This window comes from Cervus canadensis, chromosome 30, assembly GCF_019320065.1.
Source record: "Cervus canadensis isolate Bull #8, Minnesota chromosome 30, ASM1932006v1, whole genome shotgun sequence".
Classification (NCBI taxonomy): Eukaryota; Metazoa; Chordata; class Mammalia; order Artiodactyla; family Cervidae; genus Cervus; species Cervus canadensis.
This window is the reverse complement of record NC_057415.1, coordinates 14877069-14903973: the sequence shown is the minus strand read 5'-3', so window position 1 is coordinate 14903973 and position 26905 is coordinate 14877069. Positions and strand designations below refer to the sequence as shown.

The 26905-nt window shown below is 47.4% G+C and overlaps 1 protein-coding gene and 1 non-coding gene across 8 annotated transcripts in view; both read left to right on the top strand.

The window, feature by feature from the left end:
- The window catches only part of FANCC (FA complementation group C), a 299576-nt gene extending 280692 nt beyond the window's left edge, over nucleotides 1-18884 (top strand). For all 7 annotated transcript variants that reach the window (XM_043452893.1, XM_043452888.1, XM_043452890.1 and 4 more), the window contains 3 exons: nucleotides 5309-5489; nucleotides 9883-10089; nucleotides 17111-18884. In XM_043452893.1, coding sequence (XP_043308828.1) covers nucleotides 5309-5489; nucleotides 9883-10089; nucleotides 17111-17275 — 553 coding nt within the window. In that variant the 3' untranslated portion in view covers nucleotides 17276-18884. The remainder of the gene's footprint in view (nucleotides 1-5308; nucleotides 5490-9882; nucleotides 10090-17110) is intronic.
- Nucleotides 15584-15686, top strand: LOC122432131. Its single transcript, XR_006266750.1, has one exon. It is a non-coding gene; the product is annotated as a U6 spliceosomal RNA (small nuclear RNA).
- Nucleotides 18885-26905: the final 8021 nt, after the last annotated feature.

The window sequence follows — 26905 nt, the reverse complement described above, 5'->3', positions numbered from 1 at the left end:
ATCTTTCCCAGCATCAGGGTCTTTTCCAATTGAAGAAAAGGACATTAGTTGGACTAATTTCAATATTGTTGTATCTCAGGGAATAGGGAGGCCCAAAGAGAAGGAGATAGGACAATCAACTGGTAGAGCAGTCAGAACACACAGATTTATCGTTTTAAGTTCATCAGCTTATATGGGCACAGTTCATGGCACCCCAAAACGATTACAGTAGCAGCATCAAAGATCACAGATCACCATGATCAATACAATGGAAAAGTTTGAAATATTATGAGAGTCACCAAAATGTACACAGAAACAGGAAGTGGGCAAATGCTGTTGGAAAAATGAAGTCAGTAGACTTGCTTGATGCCAGGTTGCCACAACCTTCAATCTATGAAAAAAAAAAAAAAATCACCGTTTTCTGTGGAGCTCAGTAAAATGAGGTATGGCTGCATTGGTCTGTTACCATTCCCAAGCAGGCAAACACATTGCTGAGTAAGAAGTGGAGGAAGCACTGCAAGCAGCTCAGAATAAATAGGCTGCATGTGTAAATACCTGGCCTAGAAGCTGTTGTGAGTAATGGCTGGTATTAGATTTTGAAATGTACATGTATAACAATACATAGAATAGACCTTAGGAAAAAAGCGCTGCTAACATGCTGCATCCCCCACCCACGCCCCTCCCCCTGGCTTGCAGAACAAGAATGGCATCTCTCTAGGCCCTTCTGTCTTCTCTGCCTCTTCAGGGAAGGAAATTCTAAACTTCTCCTGCATGGTAGGATGAAATGTTTCTTTTCCTCCTCTTTGTAATAAATTTTTGTCTGAAATTAGAAAATCCATTCTAACATAATTTGTAATATTATATTAGATAAATATAACATTAGGGAAATAACACACATTATGTCCCTAGAACCACTCACATTTAGACTTTGCTAAGTTCTTTGCAACATAGTACCCTCCGGCTTCCTCTTAACTTCCTTGCTTTTAGAGTATTTTATTCATTGTCTATACTAGTCTATGCAGGTAGATGTAAGAGACCCAGTTTGATCCCTGGGTCGGGAAGATCCCTTGGAGAAGGAAATGGCAACTCACTCCAATGTTCTTGCCTAGAGAATCCCATGGACAGAAGAGCCTGGCGGGCTGCAGTCCATAGGGTCACACAGAGTCGGACATGACTGAAGTGACTTAGCATGCGTGCATGCACACTAATCTACTAAGACTGTCTTTATTTGTTCCCTTTGCCACTTTTCCTACTTGAAATTCTCTATAATCTCATTACTGGTCTTCACAAATTGTGACCGGTGCTCTTCTGCTTATCATCACTGATGCAGGTTTGGGTGCCAATTACTCACCCCACCCCAAGACTCTTACCAGCAGGAGAGACAGACAGCCAAGTGGGCATCAGAGGACTGGCCGTATTAACGACCTGCCATGCCCTGGCAGCCCCCGATGCACTGTCTGGTTATCTGTGTTGAAGAGCAGGACTGAAGCCACAAACTTCTTGGGGGTCCCGCCTAAACCACATCTGCCTCCACTAGGCTTCAGGCCACCTGCTGGGAGGGGTCTGGGAGTAGCCTTAGGCACCTTTTCAGCCAGCCCCATGGGACTGCCTTGCACACTCAACTGCTAGAAGAAAGGAGGGCGGATTCCCAGGCCTTGAACCGTGCTCCACGCGGGAGGCCCACGTGGGAGCAGGGGGCATGAGGGAGATCTTGCTCAGCTTACTCGTCCGTGCGGCCTGCAGGAAGGAGACCCCATGGAACCTGTTCCTTGCTTTTGGGCCATAACCCAGCCCACCACTCAGGTGGCCCCTGGAGCATTAGCTCTCCCTCTTGTCGGGACAAGGAAGTAAGACGAATGCTCCTCTTTGTTCCTTTTCTGTCACTGTTTGGCAAACTAGATTTCACAATTTACTCACTTGTTCTTTGGGGACAGGAGGAAAGCAGTGGCTAGAGGGGTGGGGACAGTGCTGGCTCCAGGATTCCATGAGCCAAGCAGAGGACTATGAACCCAAATCCAACAATGATGGAGCACTGCAAAAGGGGCCTAGGGCTGTCCTGTTCTAGGCGCTTCCCCGGTTCAGAAGGAAGATTCTGCCCCCTGATCTCAGGCTAGTCCTCCTCCATTTCTCCCACGGGAGAGGTTAAGCAGCTAGGACTATCTCTGAGCAAAATTAGTGGGTCTTTACCTGAAGCAGAGTCTATCCTTTATTCCAACTTCTGGTTTCATATGTGACAAAAGGACACCTTCACAAAAGCTTTAACTTTTCAGCACTGATGAACACATGATGAGAGGAAAGAATTCGATATACAGCTCATTGAACGGTTCTATGAAGACCTACAAGACCTTCTAGAACTAACACCCAAAAAAGATGTCCTTTTCCTTATAGGGGACTGGAATGCAAAAGTAGGAAGTCAAGAGATACCTGGAATAACAGGCAAATTTGGCCTTGGAGTACAACGAAGCAGGTCAAAGGCTAACAGAGTTTTGCCAAGAGAACACACTGGTCATAGCAAACACCCTCTTCCAACAACACAAGAGAAGACTCTACACATGGACATCACCAGCTGGTCAATACTGAAATCAGATTGATTATATTCTTTGAAGCCAAAGATGGAGAAGCTGTATACAGTCAGCAAAAACAAGGCCAGGAGCTGACTGTGGTTCAGATCATGAGCTCCTTACTGCCAAATTCAGACTTACATTGAAGAAAGTAGAGAAAACCACTAGACCATTCAGGTATGACCAAATCAAATCCCTTAACAATTATACAGTGGAAGTGACAAATAGATTCAAGGGACTAGATCTGATAGGCACAGTTCCTAAAGAACTATGGATGGAGGTTCCTAACATTGTATAGGAGGCAGTGATCAAGACCATCCTCTAGAAAAAGAAATGCAAAAAGGCAAAATGGTTGTCTGAGGAGGCCTTACAAATAGCTGAGAAAAGAAGAGAAGCTAAAGGCAAAGAAGAAAAGGAAAGACATACCTATTTGAATGCAGAGTTCTAAAGAATAGCAAGGAGAGATAAGAAAGCCTTCCTCAGTGATCAGTGCAAAGAAACAGAGGAAAACAATAGAATGGGAAAGACTAGAGATCTCTTCAAGAAAATTAGAGATATCAAGGGAACATTTCATGCAAAGATGGGCACAAATAAGGGACAGAAATGGTATGGACCCAACAGAAGCAGAAGATATTAAGAAGAGGTGGCAAGAATACACAGAAAAACTGTACAAAAAAATCTTCATGACCCAGATAATCACGATGGTGTGATCACTCACCTAGAGCCAGACATCCTGGAATGCAAAGTCAAGTGGGCCTTAGGAAGCGTCACTATGAACAAAGCTAGTGGACGTGATGGAATTCCAGTTGAGCTATTTCAAGTCCTGAAAGATGATGCTGTGAAAGTGCTGCACTCAATATGCGAGAAATTTGAAAAACTCAGCAGTGGTCACAGGACTGGAAAAGGTCAGTTTTCATTCCCAATCCCAAAGAAAGGCAATGCCAAAGAATGCTCAAACTACCGCACAACTGGACTCATCTCATCACATCCAAGCCAGTCTTCAACAGTATGTGAACTGTGAACTTCCAGATGTTCAAGTTGGATTTAGAGAAGGCAAAGGAACCAGAGATCAAATTGCCAACATCCACTGGATCATCAAAAAAGCAAGAGAGTTCCAGAAAGCACCTCCTTCTGCTTTATAGACACCAAAGCCTTTGACTGTGTGGATCACAACAAACTGTGGAAAATTCTGAAAGAGATGGGAATACCAGACCACCTGACCTGCTTCCTGAGAAGTCTGTATGCAGGTCAAGAAGCAACAGTTAGAACTAGACGTGGAACAACAGACTGTTTCCACATTGGGAAAGCAGTACGTCAAGGCTGTACATTGTTACCCTGCTTATTTAACTTATATGTAGAGTCATGAGAAATGCCAGGCTGGATGAAGCACAAGCTGGAATTAAGATTGTTGGGAGAATTATCAATAACCTCAGATATGAGGATGATACCACCCTTATGGGAGAAAGCAAAGAACTAAAGAGCCTCTTGATGAAAGTGAAAGAGGAGAGTGAAAAAGTTGGCTTAAAACTCAACGTTTAGAAAACTAGGATCATGGCATCCAGTTCCATCACTTCATGGCAAATAGATGGGAAAACAGTGGAAACAGTGAGAGACTTTATTTTGTTGGGCTCCAAAATCACTGCAGCTGGTGACTGCAGCCATGAAATTAAAAGATACTTGCTCCTTAGAAGAAAAGTTATGACAAACCTAGACAGCATATTAAAAAGTAGAGATGTTACTTTGCCAACAAAGGTATGTCTAATCAAAGCCATGGTCATTTATGGATATGAGAGTTGGACTATAAAGAAAGCTGAGTGCCGAAGAATTGATGCTTTTGAACTGTGGTGTTGGGGAAGACTCTTGAGAGTTCCTTGGACTGCAAGGAGATCCAGCCAGTCCATCATAAAGGAAATCAGTCCTGAATATTCATTGGAAGGACTGATGCTGCAGCTTAAACTCCAATACTTTGGCCACCTGATGCAAAGAAATGACTGACTGGAAAAGACCCTGATTCTGGGAAAGATTGAAGGCAGGAGGAGAAGGGGACGACAGTGGATGAAATGGTTGGATGGCATCACTGACTCAATGGACCTGCGTTTGAGTAAGCTCTGGGAGTTGGTGAAGGACAGGGAGGCCTGGCATGCTGCAGTCCATGGGGTCACAAAGAGTCAGACACAGCTGAGTGAGTGAACTGAACTAAACTGAACTGAAAAACTCATAATTGCCAAAATTGTCAAGAACCTTTTGTTTTGTGAGAAAAGGAATAGCACGTGTTTCCACCTGCATTCCTTCTCTGGGCTCTGTCTGGACCCCAGGAGGTCCCCTCATTTCTGCTCTGGGCTACCTGGGTGGCTGCCCTGTGGCTGGGGGGCCCCGTCCCCACAGCAGCCCAGCTGTGCAGGCCAGGCAGAAGGCAGAGTGGTGCTCCCACAGATTCTCATCTTGCATCATTCTTGCTGGTCATGGCCCAAAACCTTCCTTTCTCCAATGTCTGTGCTCACTCGGGGGTCCAGGGTGTCAAGATTTAAAAGTCTGAGGTCCTCAGGGTACGGATGGTTTGGGGAAGCCTGCCTTTGAACATCCTGTGATGGTTTCAGGGTGGCGTTTTGAGCTCTTTCTCTGAGCCTGAGTTGTATTCCTTACAAGCTGTACTTCAGTGGATAAGAACAATTGAAGCCAAGCATTCACAGACATTACAGTCACTTTAAGAACCTAAAGGGAAAAGAAATCAAGTTGCCTAACTGCCCTGTGTTTTGTTTCTGTTCCAGGTCCTACGGAGGCCCCTTTGAGAACTGGTTTTTGTTTGTTCACTTTGGAGGATGGGCTGATATCACGGCTGAACAGTTACTGATGTCGGAAGCTGAGGCTGAACCCCCAGAGGCCCTGCTGTGGCTCCTGGCTTTCAGCTGCAGCCCAGGCGCCGGGCATCAGCAGAGAGTGCAGACCATGGTAGGTGGCAGGGTCCAAGGCATGCTGCCTCGGGGACGGTCTCTCGGGTGCAGGAAGGGACCCGCGGTGGTGGGTTTGGCTTTCACTGACCTCCAGGCACCTCAGCAGGTACAGGAAGACATGGGCCTGGAAGAGTGAGTGGGCCCTGGGCGTGCACTCGAGATATTTTCTTGCCCTCAGGAGTGGACCGGGAGGCCAGGTCTCCCAGGAGGCCCCGAGGAAACACGTGCGGCCCTTCTGGCCCTGGGCCATCCTCTCTCCTTAGTCACTGCTGCTCTGTCCAGAATCACAGGCGCGCCGGCCTGGGGGCTGCACCCTCCAGGGGCTGTCATACAGGGTCTGACCCTCTTCTGAGGAGCCCCGGACTCTTTCTTCTCTGTGGCCTGGCCCCGTCTGCTTCCCTCTTGACTTAACTCCTTTCTTGGATCAGTCAGTAGATCCTCACAGTACCAGCTTTGTTTAGAACTCTTACTAAAGTAATCACATGATATTAACCACTTAGCTTCTGAAAAAAGGACTTGATCGTTTCCTAAATAACAGAGCAGCAAAGTACAGGAGTGGCTAAGTGTCTGTGGCAAAGACAGTTGTTATTTTGTGTGGAATAGGATAATTACAGGAGCCATGTATTGATTAAAGGCATTTGCGCCTTCCTTACAAACATTTATTTGCTGGTTTTTAAAAGTTCAACTGCCACCGCTTTTTCCTGATTTTAATAATTAAAGGGAGTGGGTTTCTTTATGTAGAGAGCAGTGCTCCCATTTGCTTGATGTTTTCTGTTGTTTGAAAAAAACAGAGACTAGTTCAGTATGGCTGTATATTTTACTTGTTTAAAAGCATGTTACATGGCAGGGGCAAGAAAAGTTTGTGATTTCAAAAAGTTGCAATTTGGTGATCATTCTGGATCCCAAATAGAACATTTTTTTTTTAATAGAAATTAACATGTATTTCAAGATTGCTATCTGATTAAAAAGAGATTAAAGAGAGCTTACTATTTTTTTCCCTTTTAAAATATCACATTAAAGAGAATCCTAATTTGTTTTCGGGCTTCACCAATGGCTTAATGGGTAAAGAACTTGTCTGCAGTGCAGGAGACCCCTGGGTTGGGAGGATCCCGTGGAGGAAGAAACGGCAACCCACTCCAGTATTCTTGTGTGGAGAATCCCATGGACAGAGGAGCCTGGCCGGGCTACAGTCCATGGGGTTGCAAAGAGTCGGACACGACTGAGCACACAGCATATATGAACACTAATGCTTTCTGAAGCGTTTTTGTATAAGTTTCATATTTGACTCTGTATTAGCTAAACTGGTAGGTTTTATGTTAAATTCCATATGGATCATAGAAACTGACAGATTACTTTTGAAGTGTAGAGAAGTAAATAGTCCCATAAGATTTATTTTCTAGAGAGCTCTGCATTGGCATATCTTTTTACTAGCTAAGTTAGTCCTTTTTTGGTCTGTTTTTTAATAAAACTTACACATAGTTCTCACTCAGGGGGTGCTTTGACAGCCTGGATCAAAACAGATTAGATCACTCAGAGGAGCTTAGCACCAGGACGTCAGTTTCCTTCCTAGCTGTTCTGTCCGAGGCGGCTGTCTGCCTGGGACTTGAGGCCCTGGTGTGGGTGGTATCCTGGGGAGCAGCGGGGCTACTCTCCTAGTTTAACTAGTAGTATTAATACATAGTTCTCACTCCCCTGGGTTTTGTGAGCTTAATCCCTTTGATGGGTCTGTTGGGTGACTTGACAGACTGTGAACTACCTTTAAAAACATGATTATTGTACAATTTGACTGAGCTTGACATTGCTTGTGCTTTTGCCTTAAAGTAAAACTGAAAGTGTTAGTCGCTTAGTCGTGTCCGATTCTTTGTGACCCCATGAACTGTGTAGCTCACCAGGGTCCGCTGTCCATGGAATTCTCTGTGAGAATACCTGTGCTTTTGCCTTAAAAGGCATAGTTAAATCACAACACTGAACTGGATGTGATAGTGTCCTGTGGCTGGAAATGTCACCTCTGCTGGGCATCCTTAAGATTCAAGATTGGGGCAGGTGGTGATGGGAGCTTGAGGTGGGGAGTAGCAAAGAGCAACCATTCCTGCCTGGGATGCATGCGGCCTGTGCGAATAATACCCACTCCTGTCTCTGCAGACTGCGTTCTCTGCCAGCCAGTGTTCACTTCCTTTTGTTAACTTTGAACTGAATCATGATAAAAAACAAACTTCCTATGTTTGTATACTTTTAAGAATTAAGTGAGGGTTCATACACTTCAACCCTGTCATTCTCCTTCTAGGAATTCTCCTAAGGAAGTAATTAGAGAGCTGTGTAAAGATTTATATACAGGATCATTGCAGTGTTGTTTGTAACTGCAATAACTGGAAATGGCCTACAGTTCCAGTACTAAGGATATTGGCTAAATAAATTGTGGTATATTACAGCCACAGAATGGGCTTCCCTGATAGCTCTGTTGGTAAAGAGTCTGCCTGCAATGCAGGAGACCCCAGTTCGATTCCTGGGTCAGGAAGATCCACTGGAGAAAGGATAGGCTACCCACTCCAGTATTCTTGGGTTTCCCTGTGGCTCAGCTGGTAAAGAATCCACCTGCAATGTGGGAGACCTGGGTTTAATACTTGCATTGGGAAGATTTTGGAGAAGGAAAAAGGTAACCCACTCCAGTATCCTGGCCTGGAGAATTCCATGGACTGTATAGTTTATGGGGTTGCAAAGAGTCAGACACAGCTGAGCGACTTTCACTTCACAGTCACAGAACAGCATTCTGCCATGAAAGATCATATTATCAAAGAACATGTGCTATATAGATAATGGTAAATTGTTTATAGTGCACTGTGAAAACCCTAGAATACAGTTCCTTGTATATAGTGAGTGCTGTGTTCACAGTGCATGGAAAAAAGATGACAAAGATATAAACCTCACTTTTAATAAGTCTCTTTGAATAGTGGTTACCATCATTTTGATTTTCTTTTTACTTTTTTGTTCAAATGTTTAACAGTAAGCATATATAAATTTTCATACTGCAGGATAAAAATTAATACTTAGAAAAGAAAGCTTATATTTTTCTCCTTAAAAGATCAGAAAGCATTAGCATTTTTGGCATGTGAGGAAGGTATCTGAAGGGAAAGGTGGCCTGGAGTGAAAGAGAAAGAGAAAAGACAAGCCTCAGGGAATACTGGGTGAGCCGAGAAGACAAACAAGAACATGATTATGGAGGAGACGAACAAGAACATGATTATGGAGGCAGGGCTTCCTAAGCCCTGACATTTTTGCAGAGCAGCCTAGATGTAGGATGGCCGTGGGCTCCTGTAGATGCCATCAGGGTGGGCCCAGATGAGAGGTGGTGAGGGAGTGGCCCTCTCCTGTTAGGACGTGGCCCTCCACCATGGAAGGGCGCAGAGTGCAGTTTCTCACGGTCTTGCATTGTAGTCAGGGTTGCTCACACAACACTGCTAGTATGTTGGAATTTATGACAGACTTCATTGAATGAAGCCTTAACTTTCAGAGAAAAAAAGAACTCACACAAAATCCATAAAATTGGTCATGGGAATTTTTAGAGTGGGCCTAAGTGTTCTTTTGAAAATGAGGGAACATAGCTGTTCATGAGTTCCATGCGGCATTTTGGATCTATGACTTTCAGGTTTTGCTTTGTTTTCCAAGTCACAACTTGATGTACCATTCTTATAGCAAACAGAAGTCTCAGCATGAAATAAATATTTTTTATGCAGAAACAACCCACAGACCTGCAACAATCACTATTATTATATGGATTCCACAGACTTGTGACCTCCGCTTGAGCTTTAAATATGTATGAACAGTGTCCCAGTGTCTAAAACAAAACAAATGTGGTGTGTGTGTGTGTGTGTGTGTGGTGTGTGTGTGTGTGTGTGTGTGTGTGTGTGTGTGTGTGTGTGTGTGTGTGAGCCGGCACTTCCTCCCCACCCAAGATGGCAAAAGGCAAACCTCATTCTTATCAGCACGTTGACTCAGTGGAGGTCCAGGCACGGGGCTTTAATTGATCTGTGGCTGTGATAGTGAGCAAGTCTTCAAGGAGCCTTTTGTTCCTTTCCCCACAATATAAAAATATGACTACATTCTGCTGAGGACTTTTCTCCATTTCCTTTTGTACAACAACAACAAAAAAAGGTCAATTCCTGGCATGGTGCCCTGGCCGCTTAGTGAGCAAGACGAAAGTCAAGAAATTTCCATTACACCCATTTGGGTTTGTGTGGAGCAGCGTGTAAACTCAGACATGGTCCACCCTCTCTGCCCGCCCTCGGGCGCCAGACCTCTCCTGTTTCTGGGGCTGCTTCAGAGAACTGAATCATCCTAGCCCCACACGTGTCCCAACCCTTGCCTGATCTCTTCCTTTGAAATTATATTCCCAGGTGGAGGTGAAGACAGTGCTTGGCCGCCTCACGAAGCTCTTCAGGAGTCCAACCCTCTCGGCCAAGGATTTGCAGGCAGCAGCTGGAGAGAACCAAGGTGGAGACCCCAGACCGCCTGCTTGTCAGCAGCTGGTCAGACGCCTCCTCCTGCACTTCCTGCTCTGGGCTCCTGGAGGACATGCGATCGCCCGGGAAGTCATCACCCTCGTAAGTCTCCCCTTTTCTGGCATCCTGCTTCTCATTCACAACCCAGGGGAAGTGTGGCTTATCACTTAAGGGCCTGGCCTTTGAAGAGCCTGTGTCCCAGGATGCTGTCCAAACATGGATGGACAGGAAGGGAAGAGACAGTCAGCCGGACGGGGAGCATGCGCAGCACCTGCATGGCGGAGAGGAGGGGAGAGGGCGGCCGGTAAGGAAGGAGCCTGCTCCCAGGTCACACAGCTCGTGGCCAGGATCCAGGCTGAAAGCTAGTCTCCTGTCTCCTCAGGCCATCTTTTTGTTACAGTGCGTGACTCTTCCTCCTTGTGAAGAAAAACAAGACTTCACTCAAGTGTGCTCACTGCAGTGGCTCAAAGAGTTTAATTTTTTAATTTAAAAAACATTTGCTAATTACAAAGAAATCCTTCCTCAGTTCAGTCCAGTCGCTCAGTCATGTATGATTCTTTGCAATCCCATAGACTGCAGCATGCCAGGCTTCCCTGTCCATCACCAACTCCCAGGGTTTACTCAAACTCATGTCCATTGAGTCGGTGATACCATCCAGCCATCTCATCCTCTGTCGTCCCCTTCTGCTCCTGCCTTCACTCTTTCCCAGCATTAGGGTCTTTTCAAATTAGTCAGTTCTTCGCATCAGGTGGCCAAGGTATTGGAGTTTCAGCTTCAGCATCAGTCCTTCCAAAGAATATTCAGGAATGATTCCCTTTAGGATGGACTGGTTGGATCTCCTTGCAGTTCAAGGGACTCTCAAGAGTCTTCTCCAACACCACAGTTCAAAAGCATCAATTCTTTAGGGCTCAGCTTCCTTTATAGTCCAACTCTCACATCCATACATGACCACTGGAAAAACCATAGCTTTGACCAGACAGACCTTTGTTGGCAAAGTAATGTCTCTGCTTTTTAATATGCTGTCTAAGTTGGTCATTAGCTCTTAGGGAAATGCAAATCAAAGCCACAATGAGGCACTGCTCCATACCCACTAGGACATATGTGTGTGTGCTCAGTCGCCTCAGTTGTGTCTGACTCTCTGACCCTATGGACTGTAGCCTGCCAGTCTCCTCTTTCCATGGGATTGAATACTGGAGTGGGTTGCCATGCCCTCCTCCAGGGGATCTTCCTGACCCAGGGACTAGGACATATACTATAAACCAAGTCAAACAAAATGAAAGACATGTCTTGGTAAGGACGTGGAGAAATTGAACACTCACCTTTCCAGTTGGGAATGTTAAAATGATGCAGCCACTGTGGAAAAGAGTTTGACAGTTCCTCATAAATGTAAAGATAGAATCACCGTATAATCCAGCCATTCTGCTTCTGTGTGTGTGCCCAAAGGAACTGAAAGCAAGGACTCAAACAGATACTTGTTCATCCTGCTTGTAGCAGTGTTATGCCTAAGAGCCAAAAGACAGAAACAGCCCAAAGGCCCATCAGCAGATGAATGGATAAACCAAATATGCTTTGTACGTACAGTAGAATATTATTCAGCCTTACAATGAATGAATGACACATGCTACGAAACGGATGACCCTTGAGAGCTAAGTAAAATAAGCCAGACACAAAAAAGGACAAATACTATATGACTGTATTCATGTGAGATACCTAGAATAGGTAAATTCATAGAGACAGATAGTAGAATTGAGTGGGGAGTGGTGCAGCATTCCTGTTTGGGATAATGAGCAAGTTATGGAAATGGACAGTAGCGGTGGTTGTACAACACTGTGAATATAATTCATGCCACTGAATTGTACATTTAAAAATGGTTAGAATAGCAAATTTTATGTTATAAGCTCATCTCAAAAAAAATGCTTTTTTTTCTGTTTTTATAATACATATCATTACATATACATATATATTTTTATAATACATATACATTAAAGTATAACTTGATGAATTTTCACAAACCAAAAACACCCATGCAACCAGCAACCAAATCAAGAAAGGAATGTTCCCGGTACTCAGAGGCCCCCTCCTGCCCTCTCCTGCTCTGTTTGAATGTGAACGGGAAGCAAGTCCCAGTGACCAGTGGGATTGCCAAAAACTCAGTCACCGGTGCTCAGAGGTTCTCCTTGGTCCCGGGAGAACAGGGTATGTGGGGCAGGCAGGCCACACAGCCAGCCTGTCAGGCCGTCCTCTAGGGCTCAGACAGAAGACCTCCCGGAGCCTGGGTGTGGCCGAGCGCAGAAGAGGGCTTGCCTATCACATGCAGGGTGCCATCTCCTCGGGACCCGCCCCAGCACAGCCATCTGTCATGTGCTTTTATAAAAGGCACATCTCACCTCCAAATCCATTTGGGGTGGGAAAACTCCATAGGTGAGAGCTAAAGAATGTCCTCATACCTGTAGAACTGAGTGTCAACCAATTTTCCTCTCTGGCCGGGAATAAATTATAATAGTCACTCGTCAGCCACTGCCTCAGCCAGGTGGTCAAGGTCAACATCAGCTGTACTAAGTCACGTTGATAGGAAGTGATGAAAATGGCACTTCCTACCCCAAATCTATAACCCCAGTCTAATTATGAAAAAAACAATTGACAAACTCCAGTTGAAGGACATTTGACAAAAATACCTGACCAATACTCCTTAAGACTGTCAAGGTCATCAAAAACAGGGAGGTCTGAGGAACTGTCACAGCCAACGAGAGCCTAAGGAGGGTCAATGGTTAAATGTAATATGGTGTCTTAGATGGAATCCTGGACCAGAAGAAGGACATTAGGGAAAAACTGAGGTCAGAATAAAGTCTGACCTAAAAGTCGGGTTAATAAAGTGAATAGATACTGGCTCATTAATTCTGACAAATGTACTAAACTAATGTAAGATGTTAACAGGAAAACTGAGTGTGGGGGATATGGGATTTCTCTGTATTATCTTTTTGGTCAAACTATAAATCTAAAACTGCTCTAAAATTGAAAGTTATTTTAAAAGTTAAGGGGACTTCCCTGGTGGTCCACTGGGTAAGACTCCGAATTTCCAATGCAGGGGGCCCAGGTTCAATCTCTGGTGGGAACTGTATCCCACATGCCGCAACTAAGACCCAGTGCAGAAATTTTAAAAAACATATATATATATATGAGAAGTGGCTTCCCAGGTGGCACTAGTGGTAAAGAACCCACCTGCTAATGCAGGAGAACTAAAAGACAAGGATTTGATCCCTGGGTTGGGAAGATGTCCTGGAGGAGGAAATGCCTGAAGAATCCCATGGACAGAGGAGCCTGGCAGACTACAATCCATAGGGTTGCAAGGAGTTGGACACAACTGAAGCAACTTAGCACGCATATATAAAAGGAAACCTGTTTTCAAAAACAAAAAATCAAAGCCAGGGACTTCTGAATCATGCAGGCGTTGGTGGTATTTTTGTTGCCTGACCTCTGACCTCCTGCCCGGGCCCTGGAGCATGGGGGCAGGGCCTTAGCCCAAGGAGCCTGCTCAGGCCTGGCCGGCCTTCCTCTCTGAGCCTGTGCGCTCCTACTCCTCCTACATCCTGTCCCCCTGCGGGTGGAAAGCAGGCCGGGGAGCTCACAGAGTCCCAGCCCATGGGGTGTGAGAGAATACAGCCTAGAGAAAGCTCCTCAGAGACACCCAGCTCCCTGCTTCCGTATTCCAACCGTATTTCCCTCCATTCTGGGAACAGTCCACATTCACAGGGACCACCCTCTCAGGTCTCACCCACAGAACGGCTCATGTCACCAAGCTCAGGCGTGTCACCGATGCCAGAGGCCAATTCCCACAAAATAGCTCAACCCCAGTCAACACTGCTGATCTACACCTGAGCCTGGGGGAGCTCGGAAAATCCCCGCACATCTTCACTTTCATAAGTCAGCTCAGCTGCAAAAAAAATAAAAATCATCAGAGGATGAAAGGTGGTGTTTGCTTTCCTGCACTGGTTCCTTGGCGGGTGGGCGCTGGCCTCCCGGCACCTCAGAACCTGTCGTAGCTCAGAATGCCTCCTGGGCTCTGTCCTTACAGATGTTCTGGAACTGTCTTTACTAACGTATCGGCCTTCCTACTCGAAGGCTTCCTGTAGTGCCTCATGGTCCGCTGAAGGCAGCCCGGCAAGCACTGCTACGAGCAGGACCGGCGCTAGGAGTCCCCCCAGCACTGGCTCCTCCGGGGCCCTCTTCAAGCACCCTGGGAAGAGCTCCGGGCCAGGAATGCTTGACCGGGAGCAGGTGGTGGCCAGCTGGGAAAGCCTGGGTTCGGTGGGACAGCCGTTCTTTCCCAGGGGCTTTGGCATCACCACCCGCAGAACCCCAGCCCTGGCCTGGCTTTGATGAGAAAGAGAGTAGGGAGCAGAGCCAGCCCCAGGCCGGGTCCTGGTCTTGCTGTCGTTGTGTGAGCCCTGGGCTCTGAGCCCCGTGTTCTCCGCACTGTGTTCCATCCTTACCCGAGTGGCCCGTGTGCCGTCCGCTCACCTTCCTCCTCTCGTGGCCCCACACCCCAGGCTCTGCGGCAGGCTGCTCCCCACCGACTGCTTCCTCGGGCTCAGGCACAGGCCCCAGGGCTCAGCCTCCGAGTCCCCACTGAATCCCTGGGCCAGAACCCCTGCCCTCCCCGCCCCTTCTTCTTCGGCTTCTCTGCTCCCTGCTCCTGGCTTACGTCTCCACTCTCTGCTCCTTCCGAGCCTCTGTGATGAGGATGAGGCACAAGGAGCCCGGCTGGGGCCCAGGTTCCTGCGGCCCCTGAGGCCCATCCCCTCCTGCCCCATGACCTGGCCCGACTTCCCGTTTCTCTCTCGGCCTCCTTCTGTCTTCTGTTGCTGGACCACAGCGCTGTCAGCCGAAAGGCAGCCCGAATCTGAAATACAGACTTCAGTTCTGTCGTTGCGGAGCTCACGATGAATTGAAGCCCCATACAGATGCCCTTCCCGAGCGTCCCTCCCTCAGCGGCAGTGGGGCGGGGTGACCGGAGACCGGAGCGGAGCGCGGGCGTTGAGGTGGGCGTACAGAGCATCCGCGATGGCGCCGCCACCCTGCGTCCAGCTCCGAGGCGCACCCGGAGCAGGAGGCAGTCTCCCTCTCCCCTCCCCAGGTTTGGGGAAGTCAATTAAGTCTTTTAAGGCATCCCAGGAAAGCTCACGTTGTTTCATCCATGGAGGTCACCTACAGCATCTGTGACTTCTGAATAAAAGCCAAGAGAGGAGGAACCGACACCAAGAGCCACATGGAACCCGCCCCCGCCCCCAGCCGCTGCAGAGGCCCTCTCGGCTTGGGCGGCTGCCAGGAGATGGCCGAGGAGCACCAGCGTTGCCTAGGGGGCCCCGGGTGTCCCCCGCTCTCACTCACTCTCTGCTGCCGAGAGATCTGCCTTGGCTGACGGCCAGAGGTGGCGTGGGACTGAAGGCTGCCCTGGGTCCTGGAGAGTCCCAGGTGGACCAGGGCCGCTGGTCATCCTACCAGAAGGGCCCAGCTGCACTCGGGGAAGGAGCCTGACCTTGGGCTGCGCAGGCGACTTAAACATTTGACTCACACACAGAACACAAATACGTGGGGCTCACTTTGGCAGTGCATAGCCTAAAATTTAAAGGAGACAGAGATGATTAGCATGGCCCCTGTGCAAGGGTGACGTGTAGATTTGTGAAGCGTTCTATATTTAAAAGAAAAAAAAAAAAAGCATAGATTACTCTCAAAAATAGAGGTTCTTATATACTTGTGTCTAAAAAAGCATAGTAAATTCTTCACAGATAGATTGTGAGATTCTCACCCTTTTTGTTGAACCGAACTCTTAGAAAATGGCACTTAAGGGTACCACAACTAAGGCTGTATTTAGCAGAAATGACAGTTCCTGTGTTTCCTGCTTCCCGTAAGAGTCAGGTGTTAACAACTTTGTTGTTATTGCTTAGTTGCTAAGTTGTGTCTGACTCTTCGCAACCCCATGGTCACATACAGCATGCCAGGCTTTTCTGTCCACTCTCTCTCGGAGTTTGCTCAGATTCATGTCCATTGAGTCTGTGATGCTATCTAACCATCTTATCCTCTGCCGCCCCTTCTCCTCCTGCCTTCAATAGCCTCCCAGCATCAAGGTCTTTTCCAGTGAGTCTGCTTTTTGCATCAGGTGACCAAAATATTAGAGCTTCAGCATCAGTCATTCCAGTGAATATTCTGGGTTGATTTCCTTTAATATTAACTGGTTTAGTCTCCTTGCAGTCTAAGGGACTCTCAAGAGTCTTCTCCAGCACCACAATTCAAAAGCATCAATTCTTCAGTGCTCTCAGCCTTCTTTATGGTCCAACTCATACATCCATACATGTCTACTGGAAAGACATAGCTTTGATTGTATACAGACTTTCTGTCGGCCAAATGATATCTCTGCTTTTGAATATGCTCACCTTGTCATAACTTTCCTTCCAAGGAACAAGCATCTTTTAATTTCATGGTTGCAGTCACCGTCTGCAGTTATTTTGGAGCCCAAGAAAATAAAATCTGTTACTGCTTCCACTTTTTCCCCTATTATTTGCCATGAAGTGATGGGATCAGATGCCATGATCTTAGCTTTTTAACTGTTGAGCTTCAATAAGGCTGTGATCCATGAAGGGAGTTAAAATCTTAGGTGCCTGTTAACAAACAGGGCCCTAAGAGGGCCAGCCGCGAGCCCAAGAATGCCATTTGTAAAGCTGTTTGTGTGAGAACAGGTGGCACTCTCTTTTCAGCATTTTCCAGTTTTCACATTAGAGTGAGCCTTTCGTAGAAAGTCAAGCATAGTATGCTCATTTGCCTCTGTTTCTCATAGCAAATAACCCTCAAAGCTTGTGACAGGTGTTCCAAGAAATAAAGCATTTGTCTGTAGCTGTTGTGTGTCTGAGGGGGTGAGCTTTAGGAAATGATTCTGCTCACAAGATGGCCAAGGTTTGAGAATGGTCTTGCTTTGCTCATCACCTTGAAAACAAACAAGAGCCCTTTGGAGCTGATAGGAATGCAGCTGCCTCTGGGAGACAGGATGGTTATGGTTGGTCCACTGGATGAAGAGCCGAGTCTGTCTGCAAAGTGTTTTAATTTGTCTTCTTTTCTGTCCTCATTCCAGATGGCTCAGACGGATGCGATAATGAACGAGATTATTGGCTTCCTGGACTATACTTTGTACAGATGGTATCACCTTTGCGTGGAAGCCCATACGTCAAGAAAACTGGCCAAAGAGCTCCTCACAGAGCTGCGAGAGCAAGCCTCGCCCCGGCAGGTTAACGAGTGACTCCACATGATGAGATGATGGGGCCGCTTCTTCATGGCCACAAGTTTGTAGAATGTGTTCCCTCTTTGCGTTGTAAGAATGAGCCATAAACATCTTGGCAAGATCTGGTAGTACTTGTTTTGCAAAAAATGTCAGGTACTTCAGCCTGGATTCAGTGAGGTTTACTCACTCAGCCTGAATGTTGATTAGAGAACCCCTAAAGAAAAGCCTGGATGGGAGAAGAGATTTCTATTTCCTTTCTTCCCCATATCAAACTAAGACACACGACTATTATTTGGATGTTTCAAACTCTTTGGAACAAGAAGTTGGTCATGTACCATTGATCATTTTAGAAAATACCTTAGCCTTCTTCCACTTTTTTAAGAAGTCCAGTAATTGTTATCAATGTCTCATCTTATCCACCAGGAAGCTCTCTTGCTTTCCTAAGACATTCTTCATCCAGGATAGTGTGGACCCCTCAGGTTTCCCTCTCATGCCCCTAAGCAGATCCCACCAAGCCCAGGGGTGGTAGTGGTGACCGGGGAACAGCACGTCTCAGCAATGAAATGAAGCCGGCTCTGGGCCTTTCCTTTACATTCGCTAAGCACTGGCTGTTACTGCAAGCACTCACGTTCCCTCAAAGGTGGCTGATAGGGTAGGGTTCAGGATGTGTGCTGGAAACATGGGAAGAGATTATATGTCAGCTGTCTTGTTAACTAAAATGGGAGTTGGAAATTTCTAATGAAGAATTGGCACCTCAACAATATTTATTTCACATCAATTAAAGACGTTTTTTCCCTTTTAGGTTTATGCTTTTGCTTTTTTGTGTATTATCTCTTTGCCGAGTGAGTCAAGACTTTTGTGTCCACTTGGATTTATGTATTAGTCATCTCTGAATCTGCCTTATTCTTGGCTTCTGTTTGAGGATGAGTAAAGTTTTGTTGTATTAGACATTAAGCTTTTAGAGTTATTACTTGTTTTAATATACGGATCCACCTGAAGATCTGGAAAATTCCAAGACCTTTTGACCTGAGCCTTCCATTTGAGAAATGCTGCAGTATGAAAGGTATGCTGTTAAAGTGCTCTTCTCACAAGTGCCATCATCATGTGCTTCCCTTAGAGTTGAGGCTGCCTCTCCTATGTTGATTCTTGCCAGGGAAGCTGTGACTGACTTCAGTGGACATGGAAAAAAAGGCTCAGTTCAGTGGTAGCGAGTCCCCCCTAAACTGAGTGGCCCCTGGGATCCAGACCTCCTTGGGGGGGTATGCTTCCACATGGACACCCATTCACACTGTATTTCACAGCAAATAATAAAAACAGGACAGTTATCTCAGATTGTTTAATCTGCATTTCTGGAAATTTCCGTCCTGACCTTACCTCAGTCTGTGTGTAGTATTTCCTAATTCCTTTACAAAGCCTCTAAGTTCCCCTAAGCTTTGGACTTAGATCAAAGAGGACAGAGCCCAAAACTATAGGGAGAAAATGTATTAAATGGCCACCCTTAATACACCCGTAACACCCTTAGGTTATTCATCAGGACTTCATGATGTTTGTAGAATTTGCTAGCTTTTTAAAATCTGTAATTTGCTTTATAGTTTGTCAGTCTAAATAAAAGTCACATGGCACCTAATTTTGTATTAAGTATTACTGTTTTTCTCAGAAAAAAAAAATTCTCTCTACTCCCCAATTATGGGAGCTTCCGGTTCCTCAAAACCTAGATAGGTCTGCTCCTAGAAAAGACCAATTATGATTTATCTCTAGGCCTAGGAAACTTGCCACTGGATATCTAAAAACTGCTGAGGAGAGTGGGTGTAGGGTAGGCAAGTCAGCAGCAGCTGCTGAAACAAAACAAGATGCGTCATAATATAGACACTTTTTTTCCCTTTAAGCCATACTTAAATGTTACCACTGAGTGTAAGCTGAATTGATGTGCACATTGTGTCCCCCCCTCAGTTTCTGAAGCAAGAACACAGCCCACCCTCCTGCTCACGCTGGTGTTTCAGACTCACAGTCCTCTCGCTCCGGCCTCCCCTGCCCCCTGGGCATCGGGAAGGAGGGACCCCACCTGCGGCTCCGCTCCTCCTCAGAGCACATCCCCATGGCTCTCTCAGGATCTGGCCGCCCCCAGTTTTACCTCAAACAGCTTGCATCGGGCTTTCTGGACAATCACTCTGCTTCCTGAGGTGGGGTACCGGGGGGCTCCTGGCATGTCCAGGAGGCACCTGAACCGCAGAGGGCATGTGGGGACGAGCCCCTGCCCGGGCGGTCCTGGGTGCCAGTTCTGTCTTCTATACCCGGCCCTGTTCTCCCTGCTGGGACAAGGGTACCAGACAGGATGAGAGGGGACAGCAGAAAGCCACATCTTCCGTCAAAGCGGAGGAGTGAAGAACAGGGATTAGAAGAGGATCCGGACCTGGGCAGTGGGCAGAAATTCAAGGCAAATTGATACCGAGCCTGTCCTTGTTACCCAGAGGGGCCTAGTGTTTGCACAGTAAGAACAAACCTGAGGAATGTTCTACCTTATTCAACAAGGAATCCAAACTGCTCTCCAGGGAGGAAGATAATGGACTTGACTCTGCCACAGTCCTTGCTTTTCTGCTCCTCTGCCAGCCTATCACCACCCCACCCACAGCCTGTGGTGCTGGGGATGATTTCCTTCCTCTGCCTGACACTGGGTTTGACATGGATTTCATGGATTTTGTCAAACAATCCTGTTATTAATCATCACCAAACCATCTCATTCCTAAGGAAGTAAATTTAAGGCAAAATAAATATGTGTGTCTTAAAGCCTTCTTCTAAGATCCAGGTCCACAGTTTGTTTATAGCATGGGTCCAGATCATATCCCTCATACACAGACTGATAATAACAAAGGACGGTTGTGGTGTAGGACTTCCTTTTCCCCCAATCCTTGATATAATTGTGCTAGCGAACCGTACTTGGTGTTTTGGGGCAGGAAACTTGCATGCTTGGATCCTGATTTTCATACTTCTTAGATCTTCTGAAGAAGTAGAAAGTCTTTTAAATCACTATTGAAAATCTCAACCTCTGGTTTTTCTCACAATGTGATGAATCAATGTGCATCAAGTTAGGATTCTTGTTGCAAGCAACAGAAGCAGACACAATGTTGAAGCAAAAGGGAAGTGATCCAAAGAGTACTTAAAAGCCCACAGAGGACTTCCCTGGTGGTCCAGTGGTTGAGAGTCCACCTGCCAATGCAGGGGACATGAGTTCGATCCCTGGTCTGGGAGGATTCCACATGCTTCAGGGCAACGGAGCCTACAAGCTACAACTACTGAGCTCATGGCCCGCAGCTGCTGAGGCCCAAATGCCCTAGAGCCTGAGCTTGGCAACAAGAGAAGCCACCACAATCAGAAGCCCGCGCAGCAAAACAAGAGAGTAGACCCTCCTATCCATAACTAGAGAAACACACGCACAGCAACCGTGACCCAGCCAAAAAAACAAAAAAAAGAAGCCCACAGAACTGTGGAGCAGAGAAGGCTTAGCTCTAGTCAGCCAGCAGCAGTGCCCAAAACCCAGGTTCAGAGTGGCCAGGGAAGGAAATTCCTGCTGTTGCCACCGAGTTCTGCAATTCAGGACCCCTGTATTAACAGTTTGTCCTGCAAGCTCTGCTGCCTTCAGTAGGGAGACAGGCCCTGTCCCCCACATCTCTTAGGCTATAAGAAGAGCTGGGGAAGGTGTCCAGCTGGTTTCACTTCTGTGACATTATTAGATGCCACCGACTGCATCCCCCATAGATGGGGGGGTGGGGGGGTGGGGTGGGTCAGAACCTGGGCGGCTAAAGAGAATGACGAATGTCCACATACACTGTCTACTCTTTAAGACTCTTCTAGGGCATTGTGGAAGGATGAGCGCCATGAAACAGCCTAATACTAGCAGAAGATGGAGGAGGGCCCTTGGCAGAAAGCCAGTTTGCAGGCATCTGAGGCGGGGGTCATCAGTGTGGCACCATTAACCCTGGGGACCCAGCAAGTCTCTGCAGTGGGGGCTTCATCCCACCCTCTCTGAACTAGGTGCCAACCCAGAGACGACAGCGGAAGCTTGGTCCACACGTTGCCAGACGGAGAACCACTGCTCTAACTGGTAGTTCTTTCCTCCCAGAAAGACCTCCTGAATAGAAACACAGTAACTACCTCAGAGAGTAAATTAGACTTAGAATCCTAATAGGAGAACTAGGTATCCTGACTCCACAAGAATTTTGGAGTCTATTCTTAAAAATAAACATTTTTCTGTACATCTGTGTCTCTTTTTCTGTTTTGCATATAGGGTTATTATCGTTACCATCTTTCTAAATTCCATATATATGCGTTAGTATACTGTATTGGTCTTTATCTTTCTGGCTTACTTCACTCTGTATGATGGGTTCCAGTTTCACCTATCTCATTAGAACTGATTCAAATGAATTCTTTTGGACTCTGTGGGAGAAGGCGAGGGTGGGATGTTTCGAGAGAACAGCATCAAAACATGTATATTATCTAGGGTGAAACAGATCAGCAGCCCAGGTGGGATGCATGAGACAAGTGCTCGGGCCTGGTGCACTGGGAAGACCCAGAGGGATCGGGTAGAGAGGGAGGTGGGAGGGGGGATCAGGATGGGGAATACTTGTAAATCCATGGCTGATTCATGTCAATGTATGACAAAAACCACTGCAATATTGTAAACTAATTAGCCCCCAACTAATAAAAATAAATGAAAAAAAAACATTTTTAAGAAAAGCCAAGAAACGGGACTTCCCTGGCGGTCCAGTGGTTAAGACTTCACCTTCCAACGCAGGGGGAGTGGGTTCAATCCCTGGCTGGGGAGCTAGGATCCCACATGCCTCTCGGCCAAAAAAACAAAACAAAAGGTACAGTCAAGAGAATCCTGAAAGTGAGGTGTTACATGCAGTATAATGACAAGTACGCATGTTGGCACATGTTCTTAAAGCCGAGTCACTACAACAGGTCGGTGGAACCTGAAAGAGGGACCCCCGGGGACTGTCCCTGTCAGGGTGCCCTCCCCGGGGCCCCAGCCAGCCGTTCTTGGGCCTCCTACACCAGTCTGGGCGGCATCTGACCCAGTGAGTCTCTCTCCTCCCTGACAGCTTCCCTTGGCTGGTGGAACATTCCAGGGCCTTCCTCTGGCTGAGGGGGCTGGGCCCTGCCCAACCCCTGACCTCCACTCGGCAGGCTCCCTGGGCTCCGTCCTTAGGTCTCCACCCCGTGGCGCCTCACTCTGCTGGCCTTTCACAAGCCTCCTCCCCAGACCACACACCTGAATACCCACGGCCTACCAGCTATTTCCACTGGGTGGTCAGCAACAGTGTCAAACTAACATGGGCTGATTCCACCAGCCCACCCACCCTGCACCAAAACCACAGTCTCCTCAAGTCAGTTGATGGTGGCTCCAACTATCCAGGGACTCAGGCCCAATTCTGTAAGCATTCTGCCCTGCTCTCCTCTCACCCCCATGTCTCTGTCACAAGGACGTCCCTGTCTCTGACCGCTCCTTGCTCCCTGCCCTCCTCTGAGACACCAGCATCGCCTACTCTCCCTGCTCCCACCCTCACCCACCAGCAGAGTTTCAGCAATCATTTCCAACTGCCTTCAAGTCACACCCCTGTTCAGAGCATGGTGGAACCCAACATTCTTAAAACAGCGTTCAAGGCCCTACATAGGATGGACCCCAGGCAATCTACTTATATACTCGACTATCTCCAATACAAGTGCCTGGAATAGTTGCAGGTATACCATGGGTACCTGACAAGTATTTGTTGAATTAGTCTAAGGATTTATGATCTGCTGGATCAAAGAAAAAGCAAGAGAATTCCAAAAACACATCTACTTCTGCTTCATTGACTGTGCCAAAGCCTTTGACTGGGTGGATCACAACAAAGTGTGGAAAATTCTTAGAGAGATGGGGGTACTAGACCACCTGACCTGTCTCCTGAGAAACCTGTATGCAGGACAAGAAGCAAGAGTTAGAACCAGACATGAAATAATGGACTGCTTAAAAATTGGGAAAGGAGTACGTCAAGGCTGTATACTGTCACCCTGCTTATTTAACTTCTATGCAGAGTACACCATGTGAAATGCTGGGCTGGATGACTCACAAGTTAGAATCAAGATTGCCAGGAGAAATATCAACAACCTCAGATATGCAGATGATACCATCCAAATGGCAGAAAGCAAAGAGGAACTAAAGAGCCTCTTGATAAGGGTGAAAGAGGAGAGTGAAAAAGCTGGCTTAAAACTCAGCAATCAAAAAACTAAGATCACAGCATCCCGTCCAATGACTTTATGGCAAACAGAAGAGGAAGCAATGGAAACAGTGGCAGACTTTATCTCTTTGGGCTCTAAAATCACTGCAGATGGTGACTGCAGCCATGAACTTAAAAGACGCTTGCTTCTTGGAAGGAGAGTTATTCTGCACATATGAGGTACCTAGAATAGTCAAATTTGGAGAGAAAGAAAACAGGACAGTGGGTGCCATGGGCGGTGGGGACAGAATGGAAGGTTACTGTTTCATGGGTGAGTCTCACTTTGGGGTGATAACAAAGTTCTGGAGGTGGATGGGTGGTGATGGGCACACAATGGCATGACTGTCCCTAACACCGCGGAAATGTACATTTGAAAATGGTTAAAATGATAAATTTCACATATATGTTACTGCAGTAAAACATTAAATTAAAAAAATGTTAAATTATATATCCTTTTATCTAGTAACAAAAAGGCGGTTCTTCAGAGCTGCCTCCCCACACTTCAGGTTGCGTGGACCCACCGTGAGCAAGTCCAGAAATTATCCCACAGATGCACTGCTGCCTTTGTATATGCAGAATGCCCAGGGCACTGGAAACACTCACAGCTTCCTCGGTAGAGGGCCGGTTAAATAAACCAACCATCAAAGCGTAGCACATGACTTTACAGTTGATGCCAGGCCCTGTTATCAGGGCTTTACGTAAATTGATTTATGTAATTCTCACGACCACCTAATGATATTGTCCATGGCCTATAGATAAGGCAACCGAAGTCCAGAAGATTACACAGGTCACATCGAGCGGGGCTGGGATCTGAATAAACGGACCTAAGGAGACGACTCAGCCATGGGACATTCAGATGTCGCAGCCGTGGAAAGACCCGTGTGCACTCTGCCCCACACACGCGTAAGCCGGGGTCTGCATGTGTGCCGCGGACTGCCTGCTCCGTCTCTGCCCTCACTCTGCTCACAGTGATGGCCCTGGAGGAGGAGCTGGTCAAGAGGTGGAACAGCGCTTGCTCTTTGTTTACATGCTGTTTATATCTGTTTGCACATCCATTGTATGCAAAAAGAATTTACAGTCATCAGTATGTAAAGGAACGTTCGTTCTAAGAAAGGCTCACTGTTAAATGATGCTGCAAAGGAAAGCAGGCCTCCATGCCCACCTGTAACTCAGAGAGGAGACCCCTGCTCTGGCGCACCTGCTCAGCCACCAGCTCGGCGTCATCGTCACAGCTTATTTACAAATGAAGAGTTTTCTAGAAAGAGGTACCCTGACCTAGAGGGAAGGTGGCCTGAGGACCAGGGCCTTGGTTCCCCCCAGTTGGGGCAGTTTGTGGGCCATGACTTCAACTTCCTTGATGTCAATCTGTCCATCTGCCCAGCTTCTGTGATTACTAATAACCACTCTCCTGCTCTACAAAATGCCTCCTCAGCCCCCAGCTGTGATGAAACCACAATTTCTGCAGTTCTCTCTTCCTTGACATAATCACTTAATTTATTAAAGCAGCTAAAAATCATAAAGCTACAATTCCTTTCCTTTACGTTATGTCTTTGCTTTATAACTCAACATAAATACACCCTTGTGCCTGTACCAACCCATGGGCAAACACTAAAATTGGCTCCTATCTAAATTGCTGATTTATCCCCCTAATTCACATTTTCTTGAGCCTCCCTCCTTAGGCGGGACTGAAGTCCAAGTCCCGGGAGACGTAAATTTTGCCGTGAGAGCATGAAAACCTGAGGTATCACTCCTGCCTTTCCAATCTAACCAAGAGTGTCCTTGCTGGTCTTAAGAAACACATTCCACTTCCAAGGTTTGTCCTGCCAGACCTCATGTGACAAAGGTGGCCTATTAGGTTGGAAAAGAACTTTCTGAACTTGAGACTCTAAGCAGTGTGGTCAGGTAGGCGGTTTCAGTACCTCCCATGCCACCCCACAGGCAAGAACACCTTCTGTGCTGGGCTTGCAGTGGTGGAACCATCGCCAAAGGCTCGGGCTGGAGGAAGCTATAGGCAGAAGGAGTACAAAGAAGGCTTAAGAAAACAGAAACCTCCGTGTGGACCCAATCCCTTCTGCTTCCCAGACAAAGCCACAGAGGAACTGTTTGGAAAGTGGTGCGAGGCTGCCCTGCGGGGTGGAGCTTTGCCCTCCAAGGTGGGCATCCCACGAGGGAGCCCTGACCACCCCATCAGCTGCCCAGAAAAGGCCGGGGGCCTAGGCAGTGCTACTGGAGGCTGAGGACAGTCCCTGGAGCAGTTCGGCCCAATTCAGTCCTTGTGGCTGAGAAAGCAAACCCCTGAACTTACTTTATCTCAAACAACACTTTGAAGGGACCAGATTTAGTTTTATGGGAGCGGTCTGGAGAAGAGGAAAACATGCGGTCAGAGAGGTCTTTATCTGCATTTTTGTACTCTGACTCGTATTTCAAAACATGTACACGCAGACAGATAGGCAAGCATGGGGTTCCGGTACCGCCACTAGCCACCCTTCTCAGGCCCAACCCTCACGAGCATGCTTTTTGGCTGGTCCTCGCACCAGGGCCGGGCCTGTTCTGCTCCGATGCTCCAATGCCAGGGTGCCTGGATGCCCACCCATCGTCCAGGCAGAACGGTAGTCCTGGGAACCACTGGGAACATCTGTGGTTTTATGGTAACTTCCTTCCGCCCCTAGGCTTAGCTGATAGCCTCCTCCCTCTTTTTCTCACACCACCCAGTCATTGGACTGGAACAGAAATACCTCATTAGCCGGTCAATCTCCCAGACAGCACCAAAGAGTGGGAAAAGATCTATAAAACCTCACCCATGAATAGCCCCAGCCAGCTTTTCCTCCCTTCCACCTTGTAAACTCCCAGGGCCCAGCCAGGGAGGGCGAGGTCATTGTCCCACGACAGTGGCCTCCGGGCTTGAGTGTTCTCCTCATTGAGCTTGGCCTCTGGGCACTGCCCTGGGAGGTCCAAGCAGCCCTTTAAACCCCCAGGCGTCTCCAGCCCCAACCTTGGGCCACGGAGGTTCCAGGTGGCCAGGCTTGGGCTCAGCACCGTCCTGGCACCTTGTACGGCATCTTTGCCACGGCTGGGCCCTGCACAGAGGGTGCCCCCCCACCTCTCTCTGCCCCCTGAGATGGTCCAGTCCAAGGTGCCCTGGGAAGAGGATGCTGCAAGGTACCATCTGACACGTGTTACCTGCTGGCAAAGTGCCAGAGGAAGCATTCCTCCCCACCACCCCCAACTTCTTGGGAATGGGGTGTGGTGAGCTTTCCACCCAAGGGAAGGCACAGGCTCGGGACACCCAGGGTTCTGTTTGGCAGGAGCCGCTGGGACACCATGCTCCTTGCAGGGTGGGTTGGCCTTGCTGAAGTTCTGGGCAGATTCCTTCTCAAATGCCTCATCCTCCCCC